The sequence below is a fragment of the Drosophila erecta genome, unplaced genomic scaffold, assembly GCF_003286155.1.
Source record: "Drosophila erecta strain 14021-0224.00,06,07 unplaced genomic scaffold, DereRS2 tig00000021-arrow-pilon, whole genome shotgun sequence".
NCBI lineage: Eukaryota > Metazoa > Arthropoda > Insecta > Diptera > Drosophilidae > Drosophila > Drosophila erecta.
The window spans coordinates 10,271,128-10,295,300 of NW_020825198.1; the positions used below are offsets into that span (position 1 = coordinate 10,271,128).

The 24,173-nt window shown below is 40.5% G+C and overlaps 1 protein-coding gene across 1 annotated transcript in view; it reads left to right on the top strand.

The window, feature by feature from the left end:
• Positions 1-11,952, top strand: part of LOC6546099 (junctional adhesion molecule A) — a 62,860-nt gene extending 50,908 nt beyond the window's left edge. Inside the window, exon 6 of the mRNA XM_026977665.1 lies at positions 11,316-11,952. Within this exon, the coding sequence (XP_026833466.1) occupies positions 11,316-11,677 (362 nt within the window). The 3' untranslated portion in view covers positions 11,678-11,952. The remainder of the gene's footprint in view (positions 1-11,315) is intronic.
• The last annotated feature ends 12,221 nt before the right edge of the window (positions 11,953-24,173 follow it).

Sequence of the window (24,173 nt, forward strand, 5' to 3'; positions counted from 1 at the left end):
CACATGCACTGGTAATTGTATTCCCACATTTTGCAATGCATATTCGTAATATTTCATTATGTGCTGCACTCACTTCGCATTTCTTGCCCCGCCGCAGCTGCAAAAATGTCGTCATTTCGCCGCCTCAACCGCACAACTTTCTGCAATCAATTTGGTCTCGTTTACCTGAAATTGCATTAAAGTTACTGCCTCGACGGCGGTTTCTTTAAACTCTTTAAAATCATCGACCATTTGCGCTTTCTCTCCTTTTCTGAGTTAAGTGGCAAGCTTGTGTGCATCAAATAGACACAACAAAACTTAAAGTAAATTACAAACTGCTTATACCCCAAAAAGTTATTCAAAAAACAAGATAGTATGCTATAGTCGAATTCCCCGTCTATCAGATACATCAAAAAATTACAAAAATATTAAAAAAAAAAAATTCTTAATTTGAATGCAGATTTTTAGAGAATTGCGTCAGAAACATTTAGAGGTATGCCACTTCAAAATCCGATTAATATAAGTCGAGTTATGTAGTTTAGAGCTTCAGCCTTAGGACATTTTTTAATTTTTTGAATTTCTTGAACATCAACACATCAAAAAACTACAAAAAATTAAAAAAAAAATAAATTTCTAAATTTGAATGCAGATTATTAGAGAATTGCGTCAGAAACATTTAGAGGTATGCCACTTCAAAATCCGATTAATATAAGTCGAGTTATGGAGCTTAGAAACTCAGCCTTAGGTCGTTTTTTAATTTTTTGAATTTCTTGAACATCAACACATCAAAAAACTACAAAAAATTAAAAAAAAAATAAATTTCTAAATCTGAATGCAGATTTTTAGAGAATGGCGTCAGAAACATTTAGAGGTATGCCACTTCAAAATCCGATTAATATAAGTCGAGTTATGGAGTTTAGAGCTTCAGCCTTAGGACATTTCTGAATTTTTTGAGTTTCTTCCCCATCAACACATCAAAAAACTACAAAAAATTAAAAAAAAAATAAATTTTTAAATTTGAATGCACATTTTTAGAGAATTGCGTCAGAAACATTTAGAGGTATGCCACTTCAAAATCCGATTAATATAAGTCGAGTTATGGAGTTTAGAAACTCAGCCTTAGGTCGTTTTTTAATTATTTGAATTTCTTGAACATCAACACATCAAAAAACTACAAAAATATTAAAAAAAAAAAATTCTTAATTTGAATGCAGATTTTTAGAGAATTGCGTCAGAAACATTTAGAGGTATGCCACTTCAAAATCCGATTAATATAAGTCGAGTTATGTAGTTTAGAGCTTCAGCCTTAGGACATTTTTTAATTTTTTGAATTTCTTGAACATCAACACATCAAAAAACTACAAAAAATTAAAAAAAAAATAAATTTCTAAATTTGAATGCACATTTTTAGAGAATTGCGTCAGAAACATTTAGAGGTATGCCACTTCAAAATCCGATTAATATAAGTCGAGTTATGGAGTTTAGAAACTCAGCCTTAGGTCGTTTTTTAATTATTTGAATTTCTTGAACATCAACACATCAAAAAACTACAAAAAATTAAAAAAAAAATAAATTTCTAAATTTGAATGCAGATTTTTAGAGAATTGCGTCAGAAACATTTAGAGGTATGCCACTTCAAAATCCGATTAATATAAGTCGAGTTATGGAGTTTAGAAACTCAGCCTTAGGTCGTTTTTTAATTTTTTGAATTTCTTGAACATCAACACATCAAAAAACTACAAAAAATTAAAAAAAAAATAAATTTCTAAATTTGAATGCAGATTTTTAGAGAATGGCGTCAGAAACATTTAGAGGTATGCCACTTCAAAATCCGATTAATATAAGTCGAGTTATGGAGTTTAGAGCTTCAGCCTTAGGACATTTCTGAATTTTTTGAGTTTCTTCCCCATCAACACATCAAAAAACTACAAAAAATTAAAAAAAAAATAAATTTCTAAATCTGAATGCAGATTTTTAGAGAATGGCGTCAGAAACATTTAGAGGTATGCCACTTGAAAATCCGATTAATATAAGTCGAGTTATGGAGTTTAGAACTTCAGCCTTAGGTCATTTTTTAATTTTTTGAATTTCTTCAACATCAACACATCAAAAAAATACAAAAAATTAAAAAAAAAATAAATTTCTAAATTTGAATGCAGATTTTTTGAGAATTGCGTCAGAAACATTTAGAGGTATGCCACTTCAAAATCCGATTAATATAAGTCGAGTTATGGAGTTTAGAAACTCAGCCTTAGGACATTTCTGAATTTTTTGAATTTATTCAACAGCGACACATCAAAAAACTACAAAAAATTAAAAAAAAAATAAATTTCTAAATTTGAATGCAGATTTTTAGAGAATTGCTTCAGAAACATTTAGAGGTATGCCACTTCAAAATCCGATTAATATAAGTCGAGTTATGGAGTTTAGAAATTCAGCCTTAGGTCATTTTTTAATTTTTTGAATTTCTTCAACATCAACACATCAAAAAAATACAAAAATTTAAAAAAAAAATAAATTTCTAAATTTGAATGCAGATTTTTAGAGAATTGCGCCAGAAACATTTAGAGGTATGTCACTTCAAAACGCGATTAAGATAAGCTGAGTTATGGAGTTTAGAACTTCAGCCTTCGGTAATCGCAACATTCTAGCCTTTGTAGTTTCTGAGATAGTAGTTTTTTCTGCCTGATTCGTATTTTTCAACGTATACCCTTTTATTCTACGAGTAACGGGCTTAATAAGCAATATTAGAATAAGTTAATGCATAATTAAACTACACACAACTAAAAATCCCTCATTTTACTCATATAAATTTTATTATTTGTAGTAATTGAGCATGTACACATTCATATTTCTAAGTGTATAGAAAATTGCTGGCCCAAGTTATCGCTTCATAAAAACATTTTGTGCAACGAAAAATGCACCACTACATTTTTCGAACAAAGTTCGATCCGCGAATGCATTCCCAGTGCGCCATTCCTCGATGGTTCAATCGGCATGCCCCAAACCGCTCGTTCCGATGTGGCTTGTCCAAGGATAACAAGTTGAAGTTGGCCTTAATACATGTCCAGTTGGCATGCAAGTGGCAGCAGACCCTCCTGGGCGGAGTGTCCTGTACTCCTGTACACGGCAATATCGGTAAGAATGCTGGTAATAATATTTGAGGTGCACCACAGCGAGCTTCTAGCAAACACTATACTATACTTTACTATATGAGAGGACGTGCATCCGTATACGGCACTTTTACGCTGCGTTGGCAGTGAAGGACTGCACTGCACAAAATAAGGGGATTAAATTAAATCTTCAATTAAATATTGCTGTCGCAAAAGTGCAGCCAGAAAACAAAGCTATTTGGGGTGTGGCTTAATGCATATTTAGCTTAGAAAATATTAAAGAAAGTATGAAGTCTCTAAAAATCTGATTAAAATCAAGTTAAATTAATTGAATTAATGATTTTAATTTAATTTATTAATTTAATCACGCCAAGCAATAGGCAAGGGGAAAGCTGGGAATTTCGCTCAGTGCACTCAGAGCACCATGCTCCTCCCCGGAGGCCTGTCCAAAGATGACCCAGAATGCAACTTGTGCGGGTTAGTTGCCTGGTTTTCCCATCTGCACTCGTGTGCGTGTGTCATGTGACTCCGGGCTGCAATGTTTTACTTACCACAAAATTCTGTAACTAAACGCACAGGGGCGTGGCACGGCTGGGGGGCGTGGGGTGGAGGCAGAGAAATGGGAAATGGGATATGGCGAATAGATACAGGATTCAACGGGTCTACTTATGGAGCACTTGAGGCGGCACGCACACAGGTAAATGCTGCATCGGGCAGGATATATCCAGTGGCAAGTTTTGTTCGCAAAGTTTCAACAGAATTCGAAAAGAGAAAGAGAGAGAGAGAGTGGGAGAGAGGGAGAGAGTGATAGTGGAGGATTCGCCCACAACATATTGTTACGGCGAATGAAAAAGTTCTTGGCTCCAAAATTGTCACCGTTTCAGGTTGCAATGGTGCGCACATTGACAGGATAAACTTTAACTAAAATTCAAGTGGGCAGTGGCTGGGGTTTTCGGCCCGAGGCTTGAATTTTAAATTACTATAAAAAGTCCGATAATGAAAGGCTGGCATGCAGGTTTTGGTTAGCAGTAGCAGAAGACCTTGAATAATAATGGTTTTAAATTGCATTCCCAGCAAAAGTGAGTTTGTTGATTTCCTCTAACCAATCCCCTTGGTTCAACACTCGAATTTTTAATGCGGTTATATATCGCTACTATTTTCTTGTTTGCACAAAAATGGCATTCTTTGCTTTAAATTAGTGCTCAGGAGAACAGAATAAATATATTGATATTCATTTGTAAACAGAAAAATAAATTCAGAGTGTGAAATGTCTGTTGACTAACAGTTTGTTGTTTTTAATTGATTTAAATTGAAAATATCGATTTAAAGACACGCATTTTAGTTATTGAAGTGGTAGATGAAATAGCTTTGCGGGTTTTTTGGGGGGTTTTGTAAAGCTTATAGCGCAAAAAGACTCAAATTTGTGCCATTTATGAGGGACCGTCTAAATAAGCTGCTTCAATCCGTTAATGACTCGAATAACTAATCTTACCGCTCCCATCGCCCCTCCCCGCAGCAGCTGAGACCTAATGCTAAGTGCACTTTTAGCTAATTTGCCAATCATTTAGGCACTCAGCCAGCCAATCATTCAGTCACTCAGTCAGGCAGTCAGGCAGTCAGGCAGTCAATCAGACAGTCAGTCAGGCAGAGAAGCGGGCGGCCAATCACCAGGAGTCTGGGATGCGGCTTAAAACAGGGCTGGTAATTGGATTGCTGGCCGCCTGTTGTAATGGCCATGATAATGAAACTCCACTGCAAAACGCGCTCAGATTTGAGACTTTCCACTACTGTTGTTTAATCAAGCGACAAAAATCAATAGGGCAATAGGCCAACACTGCGTATACGTTATTTGTGACGCGTGTGAGTGTGGCATGCCTGGCAGTGTTTCGATAAATGCCTGGCAGATACATTTGGAAGCAAGTGCTATCTGCACTTAGCAGGATGTCGTCTTCAAGTGAGCCCTGACGATCTCAATTTAAATAATAAAATATTTGGCCAATCGATAAATATGAATAATGTTCTCCAGAGCTCTTCACACATTCAATTAGAGCAAACAAACACTCACTCATGTGGACACTGGACAGCTCGAAGTCCCAGTACTCAAATGCAATTCAAAAGTTTCCCATTTCGCTTGGCCTGCATAATTTTTAGCAGTCCTTTCGGGCAAATCCATTTGATAACGAAATAAATTGCTTTCAACAAATGCTCAGTGCCATCCTTGATTAATAGCTGAGGCTGAAAGGCAGCCAGCCAATGATTGGACAGTCGGGGAAAACCCTTTCTCCTCCCGTTTCGTCCTTGATCCTTTCTTTCTCGAGCCTGCTGATGAGCGCACATTTTCTTAAATGTTCCTGGTTCGGGGGCTGCTCGGGTATTTCCTGTGTGTTTGCGCTGTACGAATTTAATTGAGTGCTAAATGGCACGTAAACTGATAGGTCAACACATACAGACACACTGGCTTACAGTGTAACTGGCATGGACTAACTTTCGCACCCATTTCCACCACCCCCACCCAACCCGAAAAAAACCAAGGCCAGTCGAAAGGCTAAGGCGTTTCCAAGGACACTCACCCAGCCACCCATGGAACTCGCTGCGAACGTGGCCTAATGTGCATCAACGTTTCAACAAATCAGCAAACATTTGCTACTCCTAAATTGCGTGGGCCAGCAAATGTGTGGATTTCCAAAAGGATACCAATAAACTACTCCAAGGAAAACTTTTGCCTATTTGCATATTCTACTCGGCCAGCGAACTCAAAACAATTGCAATATCTTCCATTCATATTATAATGTATTTAATGAAACAGCTTCAATTGAGATTCACGCATTAAAAACGTATTACGTATTTAAAAAATTACACAGAAAATTAAATAATATGCAGTTCTGAAATGTACATATATTTCTTAAATTGATAGCTTTTAACTAAAATCAAAAAAACGCTGCTTAAATAGTTAGGCACATACTTTTTCCCATTTTCTTTGAACAAAACACACTTTTAATCTTTTAGATTTGCACCTCCATTTCTCTTTGAGGGGGCGTCACATTAGTAGGACAATTTGCTGGGTAATCTTCTTTTGGTCTAGAGAGCTGCGAACTGCGAGATGGGGCTCCATTGCCAATTCGCCTCTTGGCCTGGCTGAACTTTTTTGGCCCGATAATCTTGTGAGCCGTTTGTGTGTAGGGGGAGTGCCGGTTGAGATAAACGTCAGCACGTGCAAATAAAGCATTAAAACATTAAACCAAAGACAGTGGGGGCATTTGCCTTGACCGCAATGACTCAAATGACGAACGGCAAAGGGCAGCCTGCTCTCCAGGATCCCTTGTTGTGGGTCCTGACTTACGCAAACAGCAAGTCAGAGTCACACACACTTGCACACACACCCATACTCACACACACTCACACATATGAGCAGCAAGGACGCACGTCTCAAGTTTATCAAAGTAAAACGAATGGCAAGGAGAAAAAAAGCAAGAAAAAGGCGAGGCGAGCACAAAAAGATACAAAGAGCACGGGAAATCCAAGGAAAAGCAGTGGTAACAGGTCAGGCCGCACTTAATTCATTCGTGATTTATATGAGTCGCTTTCGGGGACTTAAAATGTGGTTACAGCTTTTGGCTTTGGCTTTGGGTTTGGCTTGGCTTGGCTTGGCTTGGATATCTGCCTTTGGCCTTTGGATTTTGGCTGAAACTGACGAAACTATGTGTGCGGTCTGCTTGGGGGCAAAAGATTTGCCTGCGCTCAATTAAAAATTCCCCTTGAGCTGCTCAAAATTCAATTGGAACACCCTTCGCCCCGGCCTCCATTCCAAAAACTATTCCCTGGATTTCTCCACAAAGTCGTCAGCCAGCAAAACCGCTGATAAAATACAAGTACATATATATTTTGCTCCCTGGGCAGAGCGACTGAGTCACATACAGCCAGAGACTTTTGGCTAAGCCTGTGAAAACAAGTTTTTTGGCTAGCTGCCGCCGCCGTTCGGCATTTTGTCACTTTGACAAAATTGTTTGGTAGTTTTCTCGCCGGATTCGCCTTCAGATCCCAACTCTTTCACTCGCCGCTCGATTCGAGCCCAACTTGTCGTTCAAGTGACATTCAATTATTATTTCAGCCAGGCAGTGCACAAACTTTCCAACGAAAACTCAACTAAACGAAACGAAACGAGATGCTGCGACAAACGACAATATTGTTAGAATGTATTACAGTCAGACATCCAGCAAAATGTCCAACTGATATATATACTATATATACTATAGCCACGTATATATAGCTGCACGAGGGGGCAAGACGAAGGGCACATAATACGTATTTGCGCATTAAATTCAAAACTTTTCAAATAGTTTTGTGCCAAATAAAATCAAAACGAAATCTACAAAGAAATAAAAACAACAAAATTTGGCCATAAGTATATACGACTGTGTGCGTGTATACAATAAAATGAAAATGAAAAACTTTTAAATTACATTTTCAATGAGAAACGCTGAGACACTGAGACTCAGTCTCCATTATACGGCTTAGACAGGCATTTTAACTGATTAAAACAGAATTAAGGGAATTTTTTGGAAACTTTTGCAGTAGCACCAAGATATTTTGTACCTGCAATAAGCTCGAGATTTTCTTATAGTTTCAGCATACTTTTCAGCCAGAAATGTTGATAGGCAGCAGACTTTATGGCTTGCTGAATAAACGTCGATAGAAGACAGAGAAATGGGCCTTCAAATTTTGTGTCACTGAACAAATACTACGATTTTTCCACAGCAAGAGCTATAACCACCACGGATTTATTAAAAAGCATATTTTTAAGGTGACAAATTCATTGCTTTTGAGTAAGTTACTGAAATGAACCACAATTAATTATGGCTAACCTCGAGCTCTGTGTATTAGTGGCAACTCACACCTTTGGACTCCCCTTTAATCCGCATAAAATACGAGCTGGCAACAAATGTAATGTATGTCACACCCGTAAAAACCTTTATTCGTATACTCGCAATGCACAAAAGTCACAGAAGCGCTGAAAAGTTTGTGCTCGATTTTGCAAACAATTTTCCCGGCGGAGCTTAGGTAAATTCCAAAATTGTGAATGCAAATGCGAGTGGGAGTTTCTTAGTTTTTCGTGAGTTTTAGTTTTTTTTGTCGCCGGATAAATCGTAATTTGAACTCGAGGCTGCCGCCCAAAAAGCGTGCAGCTTAAAATTAATGACAGCGACGTAAATGTCAACGCAGGATGAAAAACAAGCGCAACTTTTAGCCAGCCGCAACGTGTGGCAAAAACAATAATAGAGCCGAGTTTTCGCTGGGAGTTTTCCCCATCGCTGGGAGCGGTGCGGTGAGGGGGCAGTCGATGCATGGCTTCCGGTTTTTGTTCGCGCTCTGGTATTCGGTGCCACGCCCAGTTCCTGATGCCGCCCCTTTTGGCGAACTCCTTGCCAACGCCGTTGCGTGCTCGAGTGTCACATATGCACATTTTATTTATAAACTTGCAGCAAAGTGGAAAAAACGAAGCGCACGACTCCGCGGAATGCAACGCCACCCCAGCGGGCAGCTCCGTATTCGTCCTTTCTCGTCCTTTTCCGTACTCCTTTCTGCTCCTGGCGTGCCCGTGCCCATGCCCGCCAGGCGATAAAGTCCGTGAAATGCTTATCATGCCCAAACCGGATGTGCACAGTGTCAAGTCGCGGGAGCAAAGCGTTTTTACATCCCACGATAGCTTAATGCATAATTGAAAAGCACGCAAAGTGAAACAATAGACCAAGCTCTTCGACTCCGTTTCAGTTTCGGTTTCGGTTTCTGTTTCAGTTCAGCTTCGAACAAAGGCCATTTAAGCCATTTCCGACTATTGGTCGACAGCAGTGCATCGTCCGTAGTATATTTGGTGAAACTGGAGCCCCATCATTTCCCTGGAAACAGAATAAATATTTCAGTTGGCCAACAGGCAACAAATGCGTGCACAAATAGAGAGATAGAAGGGCTTTTAATAGCTCTCGCATTTCAGTTTAAGTTTTCACAAATATGCTACCAACAAAATGAAGTTCTCTTTTACCAAAATTATTTGCATAACTTCAACAAGGCCATCACTAAACGACATGTAATGCGTCAGAATTTAATTAGAGCTCAGTTTGTATAAGTTGACCCTATCAAAGGCCATTGTTTTCGTACGAAACTGTATTGTAAATGAATAGTTGCCAAATATTTGAAGATACTGTCACCTCATGCATTAAATTATTGTAACAAGAAGTATTATGTTTACGTAATGAAATCAATTGAAACCAAATATCATGAAAAACTTTCCGTTCCGTTCAAACATTTAGCCTTAATTGAATTTCCTGCCTTGCTGGCAGTTTTCTAATGAATTTTCAGGGGCCATGTAAAATACAAATACACTTGTTTGCACTTGATATTAAAAATTATTTAATATTAACAGGCGCAATTGGGCCTGAAACAATCGCGCTAATGAACTGTGTAATTTCCAGAAGACGGCTGGCGGAACGAAGCCGCACCAAGTGAAAAGTTAAGGACCTTGGGAAGGCAATTGTGGGCGTAATTGAATGGCGCTTAGCAAAACCAAATCGCAGCTTTATGTCGCTTCTTAGAGGCCGCGCCACTTGCCAAGTGCGGAAAGCAAGTGGCTGTCAGCCGCTATCCGGCATAAACTGCACAAACAAAGCGCGTTTAAGAAAATGTAAAAATACTGCCAAAGTATGCAAAGCTGCTCGTAAAAACACTCGAAACTACGTGCATGCAGCTCAGCTCTTGGTGTGTCCTACGTCCTGCGTCCTGCGCACTTCGTCCTTGGGCGGGAATTCTGTGTAGAAGTTGGAACTTGGTAGTTGCTTAGCTGCATCCTTCCATGACCGGTTTCCTTCCTGAAAATCCATCAGCGCTAATTTTGCATATATCAGCCAGCATTTTAGTTCGGTTCGGTTTTTCCGCTCGTTTTTGTTTTTATGACTAGCTAGCAGCTCCTTCCATTTCAGTGCACTTTATTCGCCTTCGTTTGCCTAAGCTGCCTCGTGACTTGTGTTTTCCCAGCCTCTCCCAGAAAAAGCCCGAGGATATTTTAGTTATGCAGCGTTTGGAGAAAGGTTGTCGGGATCTTCGTCGGGCTCTGATGATGAATTATGTGAGCCACGTACGTTATTAATAATTCCTGTCCTGTCAACAAATACATACATTGTCCTGTGCCGCAGTCTCCGCACGCCAGGCCACATTGCGTATGCGTGATATGTGTGTATGCGGGGTCGTCCCCCAAACAGGCATCATCCAAATTTATTGGCCATCTTGTTGTGCAGCAGCCGACTGCGATTTGGAGGAACCCTCGACGACCTTCGCAATCTGTTTACAAGCAAATTGATGGGAGCATAGCCCATCACGCATACGCCGTGTATGACAGCACAACCCCTTCTCGCTCATCACGCATACGCCGTGTATTACATCGTGGCACTGTTTGTTTGCACATTGTTCACAGCGCACAGTCTACACTGCGTCGAGTGGCAAGCTTAATGGCTGGAAAAACTCAGCTCAATCAATTGCCAGGACAACACACTCGGCCAGCTGAACATGTGTAATTGATACGAGTCCTTAAAGGTGTTTTGTGTTATTTACGTAGGTACTCCTTTGCCGGCATCGCGTGCAAACACTGTCGGATTGAAGTATGTGATGTGTTAACAGGCCCACTTCATTTTGGCAATTAAACGGTTACATTGTGCTGCCTGCTGCTCAGGGGGAAAGTAAGAGTCCTGCTCCCAGGAGATAAATCATCTGACTAAATCATTATATTAATGGCATTGGCGTGGCACAATGCTTGTGTGAAATTTTGCTAATTACTCGACGGTCAACAGTTTGATGATTAAATATTTCATACGCTTCGACTGACACCGAGTTTGTCCAGGCAGAAATCACAAATGTCTGGTTATTTCCCTCGGCTCCGTTGGCCCAAAACCAAACACTGCAGCATTAATTAAATATTTAGGCAACACACACAAGCAAACAAACTGACAAACAGACAACATACACTTATGCGAGGCCAAACAGAGCGCAACAAATAAAGACGGTCAATTCTGTTACGGCACGCTGACTCAAGGAGTCGCAAGGATATACATTCAGCTCGTACTTGAATGTCCATGTCCATGTACATGTCCGCACATTCACTTGCTTTTATTTACCGCCTTAACATGTAAGCTCAAGACAATGCAATAAAGTTGAAATTAGTTCGGGCCATAATTTCAGGTGAACATCCGGAGGCAATGCAAACTGGCTCATCCGGTTGTCAGTACAATTGGCTGACCATCGTCCTGCTGCTGGGCCTTGTCCTGTGCTACAGTAGTCAACAGTGCAGCTCCGCAGTGCCATCGTCATTAACATCGCCATTACCATCACCATCGCAATTACCATTGCCAGCGGCTGCAGCAGCAGCAGCAGCAGCAACTGCAACGGGAGAAAGTGCATCCAGTGAAAGTGTGGCAGCCGCAAGAGCATCATCAGCAGCAGCAACAGCAACGACTACAGAAGCGAGGAAGCGTTGTCCTGCGGTCAGAAGCTGTCGCCAGACCGCCGGTCATGTCCTGGCCAAAAGGTCCTGCCACAGATGATCGAATGAAGGCCCCGCCAGCCCCAACTAAATAGAGTAATTTAAAGAGCCACATGAAATGTGTGCGAGTGAGTGTTTGCAGGAGAAGCAGCTATGAGTGTGTGAATGATCGTTTGAGTGCTTGCTACTCACCCTTTAGTATGCCAGTTCTAAACTTGTACTCAAAAACCACATTGACGAATAACGGCGCAGTAGAGGGTGAATTTAACAAATTCTTTTGATAAGAAATATAACTTTTTATTTGGCAAAAAACCCAATTTGTTTCTTTACTTCAATCATTTACAATATTTTTTTTTGAATAAATCAACACTATTGCACCCGATCTATTCAATCTTTATGTTACCTTCTTAATTTTATATATGCAAAGGAACTACAGAATCCTCATTACATATTGCTAATTTAAATGTCTCTACTGGCCCAGCCGTTGTAAAGCAATGTATTTATTTAAATAATGTTTTATGTAAGCTTATTGATTACAACTTAATGTGTATACTTAAACAAAATCAAAATGTACTATACGATGTGTGTAAATAACAAACTTAAATATAATTACGGCATAACCGAGCGTTTGGCCCAAACCAAAAAATGTGTATCACAAACAGAAAAGAAATGAGTAATCTCTATGGCCAGTGGCACTGAGTCTTTTAATAAATTATTGAATAATCAAATAAAGTGCAGTGTACAGTGCCAGTGCCGGAATCGAATATTAAATAATTAGATAAAAACGTAGACAAGCCAAATAGCAACAAAATGAGAGCAGCAGTGAGTCATAAAACATTTAAATTGATTGCCATATCATGCAAATATTTGCACTGCGCAATTTTCCACCAAGCAAAATGTAAATTTGATTTTCTGTTTAATTCAGACACTCAAATACAATTTATTTAATATTTCATGGCAGTGATATTAATGACACGTTTTTATAATTGACGGTAAACCATGCTGCCACATTTCCAAATGACTAATAAATGTTACGCCATATTTATCTAACAATTTCCTTAAATTTGCCGATCTCTCAACATAATGGCTTTATTTGTATGTCACATCCAGTTTAAGCCATTAGTTTAGTAATGGCTTGCCATTAGTTTCGCAATCTTAATTAAAAACTATGTTGTCGTGTTAATTGACCACCAATGGCGCAACTTTAATTACAACAAATGGCAAAAGTGTACAGTAAATACAAAAATAATTAAAAAGTAATCCTGCTCCGCCCAATAAATTGATTTAATTAATAATTCAAATGTAAAAAATTGGAATAGTTGTGATTTCACCTTACACACTTCTGTTGACATACAGCAAATATTATAGCACATAGTTGTTATAATTATAAAACAACAATTCCTTTTCGCAGACCCGCAAATTAACTAACATTCCCGCTGAAATCGAACGATTACCCATTCAAATTCATTGAAAATGCTCGGCCAATTAAAATGTGATGTGATTTTCCCCATCTTATGTTTGAACACAATTATAATGAAGCATAATTCCGATTTATGCAACGCCATTTGGTTTGCCGTGGCAAAGCTAATTTTATTAAATTTTCGTTAAGCTGTAAAAATAATGTTAGTCATAAGCTTTTGGCAAATTGTGCCATAAACGATAATGTTAGTTCCCACCACACATTTTCAAATCAAACATTGGATATCCAACTCTCTGCCGATTGTTTTCTAGCACGTTTAAGCAACTGGAAACCTTGCAAATTATATTAATTTACTCTTGCCTCGAATCATTTGCATTTGAAGTGCCAGGTTCGACTTACTTTTGTTTCCGACTACAGCTAATCACCAAATTGATAATGCAACCAATCAAAACTATAAGCAGTCGCCCCACAAAACTTGAATATGCGTACTTGAGCTTAAGTGTGAGTACGCACATATGCCAGCCAATTTGAAATTCCAAATCAACGGAATGCTAATGCCATAAGCCCACAAGCATTTGCCATTAAACTTTAAAGCGCAGTAAATAAATCGACATGCATACATACACATATATATATATATATAAATTCGTAGGCCATCAGCTAAGTAATTCCTGTATATTAAAGTTAATTAGTGAGCTCTAGAATTATGCAATAGTCAAGTAATTTACGTGCTATGTGTGGACTAACGACATAGTTAAATAGTTGTAATAAAGCAATCGAACTGTGTAAAACGAACTACTTTTAACTGTTGACACCTACAACTAAATGGCAAACTAGTGAGAGCATTATAAAAATATGACATCATAAAGAAACATAGCAGAGCATTACAATAATAAACAAATAGCCACGATGACAAAAGCCAAACAACACGGCCGGAAAAAGAGCGAAAACACTGAGTTTGTTGTTTGTCTTTTGCGCCATGATTGTCGCCACAGTATTGTAAAACAACAAATGACATGGGCGAAAAACAAAAAAGAAAAACCAAAGAAAAACCAAATGAATAACAAAACGGAGTGCGATACGATTAAAATTTTTTATTTAAAAATTAACCCATACGTGGCGTTTTCATTCGGGGGCTTAGCAGTGTTAAAGGCACTGCTGCTCAATTATTTATGCAAACTACAAGGGAACCCAAACAGCTGGCTGCATCCTTCGGCGACATTCGAAGAAATGAAAAATAAGCTGCAACGTATGCGTGTGTCACATGTAATCGCTGGATTATAGACAGCTTCGGCCAGGACGGCAGGATCGAAGGACGGCAGGATGGCAGGATGGCAGGCGTTGAAAACTGGGTCAGCATATAAATCGAAAAGGCTTAAAACAAGGAAAGGGAGCGGCCATAGAAGAGCCATGGACAGCCCAAGAACGCAGCTTATGCGCACCGAACAGATTGCTCCTGGCAAAAAGGAGTAGGATGGTTCGAAAGGACGTGGGTGTCCTTGTGCTGGCGTACAGGGTATGCAAGTAAGTATGTGCGGCACCTACGCAAAACATTTACATTTGTTGTCCTGCTGATGTGTTGCAATAACACAGGGCATTCTCCCTTTTCTAATTACTTTCAGCTCAATTCACGTGGGAGAAAACAAATAGAGCTCACGCCCGAGTTATTCAGAAAGTATTTAAAAGTACGTATTTGCTTACGCAGCTAGGCAATGGCATTCAGAATTCATCAAGGAGCTTTGGATATATTGTTGTAGGGCTCAAAAAGATCTCTTTTACATAAGACGGTTGTAATCTTACGATTTCAATTGCCTAAGTGTGCTTATCCTTTATTCTGTTATTTAAGTACTTAATTAAAGTAAACCCATCAGATCAGTTTTCTTTTTCCCCGAAAATCTTTCCTATTAAAAATCGTTTCATTAACAATTATGTAATTTTTTAATCCATGAAACCCCGTAAACACACGCAACTTTGAAAGCGGAATGTAGGTGTATTTTGGGGCGAGCTCATTAATTAACTACTTCTGGATGGGCAGCTGCGAAACGCAGAAGTGCAGCTATAATTCTATTAAATTGCACCGCAAATCCCAGCTTATTTGCATGCACATCTGCGTTCGAATCCAAAATAATTACAATAATGCTACAAGGTGGATGCCCTTTGACCGCAGGCCGGATTTCGTAGTCCGGCCAAATGCAATTGGACCCCAAAGTTGAGCATTTTGCTACTCTGCGTTGCCATAAAAATATTTATACGCTCACTTGAGTCCAAATTGATGTGCGCTGCTTATGCAAATTTCTGGTTGCCTAAGCAACCGCAGTGCCAAGCTGTTGTTGGCCGGATTTTGGATTTGCTATACGTGGAACGGGGCTGAGTTCCCAAAGCCGTACAGCCTACCATCCAGGACATGGGCATGTAATTTGGCCTGATAGATTCTGCCTAATGGCAGGCATTAGAAACATTTGTTGCCCTTGGTGCGACCGACCACCACCAGAGCCACAGGAACAGGAACAGGAACAGAAGCAGGCTTTGTTCTGATATTGATTCGAGAACAGCATGGGATCCTGCGAATTCAGTTTTAAACAGGCTTCACGGCGCCACAGACCTCAGATTTTTGCCTTTACATACACATTTTCATTTGACAAAACACTCGGCGGCGCACACAAACGCATTTGACCGCATTCCTTGCCGGCACTCGCCAGCTAATTTGACTGAAAATTTGGATGCCATCAACATACTGTGCCATGTAATCCGCATGAATTCCTCGAATGACAGTTTCACGCTGAATGGCCATGGAACAGGGTATTTATTACTGGGGAATATCAGCTAGCGAATGGAATAACTATTTGTGAATAAAACGCATGCGTTTGAAGAGCTTCTGGGATTTCAGCACGAAAACAGTAAATGGTCAAAGAAAAATCCTTATTAACATTTAAAAAAGTATTTGTAGATCTCGTACTTAGATTATTTTTAGCGAATATTGTTTTCCCTATGTCTATGTATGGAAGTGACTTTATTTGTGAACAGGATTGGAAACAGGAGAAAAAGTGTAAAAAGAGATAGATCAACTGGCTTAGCAAAAATGTTTAAGAAATTCCAGATATATAAGTATCATTAAAATTAAAACGTTTGTATCTTATTATATTCGCCTGTTTGTAAGCAATTGATACTTTGTATCTGTGTCATGATTACCCAGGATATCGGTGCGCAACTTGCCAACTTGCCACTATTTTTCGAAGGGCCTTCAGTGACAAGGGGCGTTCGGGCCGCGAGGGCGTGGTCATGGCCAATGTGGTCGGGCATAAACTGGCCGCTACAGCGACCGCATGAAATGCCAGTTGAATTATAGACCATTTGAATGAAATTATTTTAATTGCGTAAATCACTTTGCAGCCAAACCGAAAATTCAACAATGCTGCGGTGCATTGGGGGCGGGGCGCACCATGGAAGTGGGCGTGGCAGGCTAAATGGAGTGGTGCTGGGAAAAACTAAAGTGTGAGCATGCCACTGGCACACTTATTGGCCAATCTCATTTAATGCCCGCCACTTTTGCGGACTTTGTGGCCCAGCAAAGCAGAAATTTTCGAGTATGGCCTGGAAATTGCAAAGGGAGGTGGCAAGTGGCAAAATGGCAACTAAAAGGGACTGCGGACCATCGGGAATTTAACCAAAATATTTCTGTTTGCATATTTGCACTCCATTCCCCGATAATTGTTTTCGCTAGGTCGACAATGGAAATAAATTCCGGCAACAATTGTGCGCACCGTACAGCACCGTTTCCCTGGGGAGTGGGTGCCACTTGCAATTGCAACTATAATTTGTTCAAATTATCGCCAATATTATGAAAGCATTTTTACGCAAACCGCTTCTAATGGAGCACACGGCGTATGCGTGATATCAATAAATGCATATTTTACATGCAACGCGACACTTGAAGCGGCGATAAATGCAATGTTGCCTTAATTTATGAATCGACATGGACAGATGGGGCAAATATTTGCAAACACTCTTCGTGCATTACATTAATAAAACAGCGCAAATGTGGGTGCAAAGGTCGCCATTATACTCAGCTCCTGCAAGTATGTATTTGCTGCCGCAGTAATCCTTTTTGGCCAGTGGAGCATGTCCTGCCCCAACCTATGAAAGCCAATTGTTATTTGTGGCTAAAACCGACAGCAGCGGTCAACATATTGGTGAAGTCTTAATAGCAGAAAGTATAAAAATCAATTTATCGAAATAGAAAAATATAATAATAGCCAGTTCTGAATTACACCTAATAATAATAGGTTTTTATTTTATTTAATTCAATTTAATGAACATTTAATATTATACAGTTTGTATGCTATTGGTATTGGAACTAGTTTCGTAACTTTTGGTTCTAAGTTTGAAGAGTATGAAAATGTTCAACAGAAGAGAGTGGCAATTCCCTTTGATTTTATTTTGACCTCCATTGCATTGGAGGCACAGAAACCGGCAAGTGTTTGGTTAGCAGGAGATGTTCCTTGGCTCTCGAGTGGTTATTGTTGTCAGCCGAGCGATATAGCCGTGATACGAGCTATTCGTGACGGCACATGACAAACGATGGGTACTAAAAAAGACTTAGGGCCCAGAGCTGGCCACCATGACTACTGAAACGGTGAGCTGCGAACTATGAACTATGAACTTATGGCATATTTGCCCGCCTTCAGCAGCAATCAACTGCACTTAGCGTTAAGTGGGCTTGCTCCACTCCCGATCCCAGCCAGCAGATTTCAATGCCCGCCCGAGAGCCACTTGTCGTCGTCTTCGATTGGCGGCGACGGCGTTGACACGACATGAGCCTCCAATCCCACCACTTGCAGGATCAGCGATAGCACTGCCGCACGGGACTCGGGCGGACATGGACTTCCTGCCTGCCATCCTGGCATCCCGGCATCCCGGCATCCTGGCCTCCTGACTTCCTGCGCCTGCCGCCGGATGCAGTGACGCGGTTCGGAAACAGCCTACTGGTTTGGCACTGTGCATGAACCATAAGTAGTTGTGCTCAACCGAAATAAACAAAAGTATAGCGAAATAAACATGGAGCGGTTCCAATTTCACTGCTGTCAATAATTGTCTCTATCAATATAATAGACAAAGTTCTTCTTGGTATTACTATGTAGTTCTTTGCAATCAATTCAATCAATCAATGCAAATGCAAAAAAAAATGCTGAATATGAATTTTAACCCCACGAAAGTATTTTATATTTCCTTTCTTATCTGCAATTGAATTAAATTGAGTTTGAACGGTGGCCACCTACACGGTTGAATAAGGAACTTCCGTGTTGCCGTGAAACACCGCTAGATGGCGCTTTCCTCCACCTTCGTGGCCTGCAAAATATTTAAGTAGTTGTTTTTGGTTATTTAAAAAAGAATTACGTTTTTTTTTAACCTTTTTTTGAAAGGAGAAAAGTTTGAAATACCTGAAGAACAACATTTAAGAAATATCACAGATGTTGATTGGCTCTCAATTTATAATTTGTGATGCTGCTTTGATTGTGATTAATTTTGTGACTTAAGACTTTTGTAACAAAGCTTAATTCTGAGTGGCTTGCACAGATATTATGCCTTGTTTCATTGTATTAAATGAGAAGCCATGCTGAGTTTTTGAAAATCGTCGCAACCTAATTAATCTCGCCAGAGCAAATATTGTTTCTCAATAATTGTAACAACATAACTATAATTTGATTAAATTCTCATTATTCAGAAGAAGCCAATCGTGGCCACTTTTAGATAAAGTCTCAATTTGACTTGAAATGCCGGAATCCCATTTCATATGTGCAAAGGGAAACACAGCGAGCTGCAAGATAATTGTGTTGTCAACTTATGGATTTCATTCTGTTTGGCCATTTACCAAGGACATCATCAATCAGGCCTCCTAAACACCCACACACACACACTCCTGGCCTCCTGCACACACATGCCACTTATCGGTGTCACGACCATCATCAGGATGACGGACAACTTTCGGTTGGGGCAGACTCCCACTTTAGCCGGGAAAAGGAAAAACGTCGATCAACTCCCGAGACATGACCAATAAAAAAGGGTTAAAAGCGGTCCAAAAGCCAGGGCGCGTTTGTTGCCAAAAAAAACGGAAGCAACTTGCCCACAATGACAAACTAATTAAAATGCAAAACAGTTTCCTATTTTTAATTTTCGCCATTCTCGTGGCTTTTTTTCCGGCCTTGCTGACCCGAAGATTTTGGCACTGAAGCAAATTTTATTAAAACTAAATCTGTTATTGTTCTATGAAGGACGTGAAGTGAAGACTTGTGAGTGAGGTCACAGTTGCAGCTTGGGCATACTATTTTATTTCCATGCTTTTTAGCGTGTGCCCACTGTACATGGGCGTGTATCTATTGGCATATTGGAAATGTGCCATGCCACGACCGTTTTAGGTCCCTTCTTATGTTTTTCTCGCCTACACAAAGTTCTCTGAATTGTTTTGGTTGCTTTAGCGCCTGCTGGAGTCTTCATCTCCTTTTTTTTGGCTCCTGGTCAGCCTGCCACTTTTACATATCCCTTCATACTTGAAGAAATATCATGTAGTAAGGAATTGGCTTCCTAGCAATATTTAACAATCTTAAGCTGTACTTAAACACATACCCCCTTCTATTTGTACAGATTATGAACCTTTAGGATCTAAATTCCCTGTTCGTTCAGCAATAATGTACCGAACTTTTCAAATTATTTTTGAAAGTGCAGCTGGAAACACATTTCGGACATACTTATAAACGCACGTGACCATAAGTGCGTCTGTTCGCTTGTCCCTCTTTCGGACCGAAGAAATTTGTGTATTTCAGTCATGTAACGGTAAAAATTGTTTGCATATTGTTTCGGCCAGGCCAACACGGCCATTGTGATTTTGCGTCCCATTCTCAATATAAATATTCGAATATTCGAATAAATATATATGCGTACATATTGGGAGCAGTGGAACGTGTGCCAGATTGAATGAAGCAAATGAAGCGATCGTGATGACGTCGAAGACGAAGGCGGCAACTTTCGTTTGTTGAACAAATTAAAATAAAATACATACGAGTATATGTGGCGAGGTGGGTCACGCACGTGCGCCTGTGGCTATGCAACGATTCCTGCACACACACATAAGACCAAGTCAAATTAATGGCTGGCAGCGCCATAAGTTATGCAGCTGCATATTAAACACCAGACTGCGATTTCGATTCCGATTCCGATTCCTGTACCGCTTCCTACGCCGATGCCAAGTCGGTGTTGCTGGCCCCGATTCAGCCATGTGGCATTTACACCAATTATCACACACAGCAACACACACACACACACACACACACCGGCCAGATGTGCGGGAATGGAAGTTATATCATAGCTGGGCGGAGAATATATGGCATGGCTAATGGTCGGATTTCACACGCCTGTTTAAGCAGACTCCCTTGACCACCGCCCATAGTAACTACAGAATGTGTGTATTTGTAGGCTGCATAAACAAACAACTAACTGGCTAGATAGATGGTCGGATGGAGATACTGGCCCAGAGACGAATAGATAGCCCTTCGGGGTCCGCACATTTGCATTGAGTGCGACCATAAATCAGTTTCATTCAATTCACTTAAGGACATTTTAGGTGCTAATTTCAGGCTGCCCCACTGGGCAACCGATGCGCCAGCAGAAGTCAGTGACAAGTCGGCCAGATAAATGTTGTGAGATCGAAATTGATTGGCTTTTGGGGAGATTTCTTAGCTCAACTAGGCCACATCGATTACTTGGCCAATCTGGTTAGCCATATATATGGTTAGCATATATATATTATGGTGTTCTTGTTATTAAGTATTAGGAAACTCTTTAGGAGAGCTACACAAAATTCAGAACTCTCTAAGTTTAAAAAGCGAAACAAGTTTATAGTGTTGTATATCACTAGCCGTATGTATAGCTTTCCCAGGGCAATCACATCCGTTGGTTTTCTGTTCAGTCAGGAATACTTCACTGTGATTGCACTCAAATTGATTCCTGAATACATATTTGCATTTGATTATTTGTTGCTGGTGATTTCTATGCAAAATTAGACCAGGTCTTTTGCCAGTCTCCTTGAGCGTTTGTCTGCACTTGAAATCGAAAGTATGAGTGCGAGTGCTGGTGACACATTTCATTTGATTACATTTCCTTCTTCAAAACGCTTGAGCGCACACTGCCTACGGGAATCTATATCCCGGAAAGGTTGCCAACAAGTCGGATATTCACAACAGGTGGGGACCATTCGAAAATCATTCATGTTTTTCAAGTGTGCCGCTGATATGCAAATGCCTTCATTTTGCGGCTATAACGCGTAAAAATCTGCCAGATCCTGCCGAAAACTCGCGGCACATCCTCGCCTGACATCGGTTCACCCCACATCCTGTTCTCGTGTTTGCGGTCACCAAATTCGCGTTGTAAGCCAGGATATAACATATATATGTAGATGTGAGTGTGTGTGAAAAACAAGCCAACTGATGTGGATGCAACCAAAAAAGAAGAGGGGAAAAATCGAGACAAATGGGGCAAAAGAAGTGAGCGGGTATGGGTTGCAAAGAAATAAAAGCACGTAGAGAAAAGTTGCACTTGCGTAGAACTTTCTTCACCCTTTTGTTGCAAATAAATTAAGAGCAGGCGACGTTGAGGCTTATTGGCACAGCTTTCGCTTATTTTGTAAACAGCACAGAAATACACGGAGCTCGGCGAGGAGGGAAAGGGAAAGGGAAAAGGAAAAGCGAGCAGGTGGAAAACCCCACTGGAAGCGCCGTTTCCGCTGTCAGTTAAGTCAAATAACGGTGAGAAGACACGGAGCTGTTGCAGCTACACTGCGAAAATAAACAAGTGTTTGAATAAATACGCATTGCAGCAGATTTTCAGGGAAATTAATTTCAGCTATTTTTGGGATAATATTGAGTCAAGCTAAAATCTTTTACGCTTTCCAAAATGGGAAAAATGTCTGTGGTTTGTGATTGATTAAGTTGTACCTCTAAAGTATTAGGGATACTTTGTATCTATTTTAGAAAGCAGAATCAAAATGAAAAATGTATTCAATTTATAAGTATGGCATTTGAGTATTTATGAGATTTTTTAAAAGATTTTAGGATTTCCAATCGAACTGAAAAATAGCTTGCCGTGTACTCTTACAGCAAACTGTTTTGAGGCGGGTTGCATTTTCAGCGGTTGTCAATGGCCGGGTGGCAGACATTATCGGGACTTCCGCAACTCGCTGCGCGGGCGGGTGGCATTGTGGGCGTGGCAGAGGGCTTGGCAACGGAACTTTGCTGAACAAAACGGAAGTGAATTGTTTCGTGTCCCGTCGCTGCGAACCCTTTCAAGGAGGAAGTCTTGCAAAGGGGCTCAAACGGAGCGATTCCTGATTGAATCGATCCATTCGACCGCGAGCACAACTGGTAAACAAAAATGGCGAAAAATCAGCCATCAATAATGCACAAGTCACTCATGCAAACTGTATAAATACAGGACGCACTTAATTAGCGCGCGCAGATTTTTAATAGCGTTAATTGCATGTCATAAATGACACTATCCAACAAACGAGAAAGAACCAACCAACCGCCATCGGTGGCGAAACATTCCGCAATTGGCTTAAAAGAATATGGTGGATACCGCCAATTTGATACAACAAGGGAGTAGTACATTATTTAAATATAATGTGTGCCATGATAACTTCTCTATTACGTAGTACGAATTATTTTTCAGAAGAGTGGATTCCAACTTCTTGCTCCATTTGCCGCACTTTCGCACGCGCCCCCGATTTATTTTCTCTTCTGTGGCACTTTCAGCAGAGTTAGCTGTTAAGTAAATTGTTGAAACGCATGCAACTATCATAACTTGAATTCCACTGGCTCTGCTCCTGAATGTCCTGTCCTCGCAGGACAAACTTTGCCGAGAGGAAGCGACAGTTGATTTAACACGAAGGCGCACACATACACAAGCTGCAGGAGTTGCAAACGCGTGCACCTGTCGTCAAAACTTGCATAAGTCATGAAAGCCCAGGAAAATGGCATGTAGAAGGGGCAGAACGGGGCAGAACGAGGGCACATTTTCCACTTCGCCCCCCGTTTGCATTAAAAATGTCAACTCGAGTGATTCCCAGAGTGCCCTGTGCAGAGTGGCAAAGCCAAAAACCTCGTTCGAATCCGAAGCGGGATTTATGTGAGCTAATTAAATTTAATGCGCTTTGTGCCGCAGCAGTCAATCTGCAAGGCACTGCCCTTCGGATTCTTTAATTTTTGATCAGCTTTTCCGGGCTGCCAGCCAGGGGGCTGGGAAATTTAAGAACTGAGTGTAAGAGGGGGGAGAATGTAACTTTGCCGAAATGGCGAAGAAACTTTATAGGCTTGTTAGGGAAAACTTTACCAGGGCGGCGTTTATTTTCGGCATCTCCAATCCTGCAGCAAATGAAATGAAAACGTGTCAATTTGCTTTTTGCCAGCCCAGACATGTAAGACGCGTGTCAGTTGCTCGTTTTAATTTCCTATTAATTTGTACAAGTCCTCGAAAATCTCCAACATCCTGATCTCTTGATTTCCGAACTGCAGTTCAAAGTTTTCGCACTTTGCCAGCGGCCAATTGATTGGAGATGTTGGCTTATTTAATGGCTCGCACTTTGTCTGTTTATGATTGAAAAACCCTTTTGCTCTCGTCCTTGGCGGAATTTACGGTCTTATTTATTATTTCGCTCTGTATGGCCCGTTTCGATGTGGTTTGGTTTTTGGATTTGGATTTGGGTCCGTCAGTGGCAGCCCTCGTTTTTATGGCCATTTGACTCCGTTTTATTGTCACACCGCAGCGGAATGGGTCTCCCGACCACTTGGCCACTTGGATGCTGGGATACTGGTATACTTGGCCACTTTAGAGTTGTCTTTCGGTGTCATAAATTTCGCCACGTCGGCCATTTTTGCGGCGTGCTGAGACATTAATTTGATGCCAGCAATGGCTCCTTTCCGGGTTTCCGTTTCCGCATCCGCTTCCGTTTACTTTTCCTTTTTCCTGCGAAGGGCGGAGAACATTATTTATTTGCCATTATGGAAACTTCATTCGGTGTTGATTGGAAACTTGTATTACGTGTAGTATATGGACTTTTTCAATTCCGTGTGAGACGGCTGCGTTGGCAAAA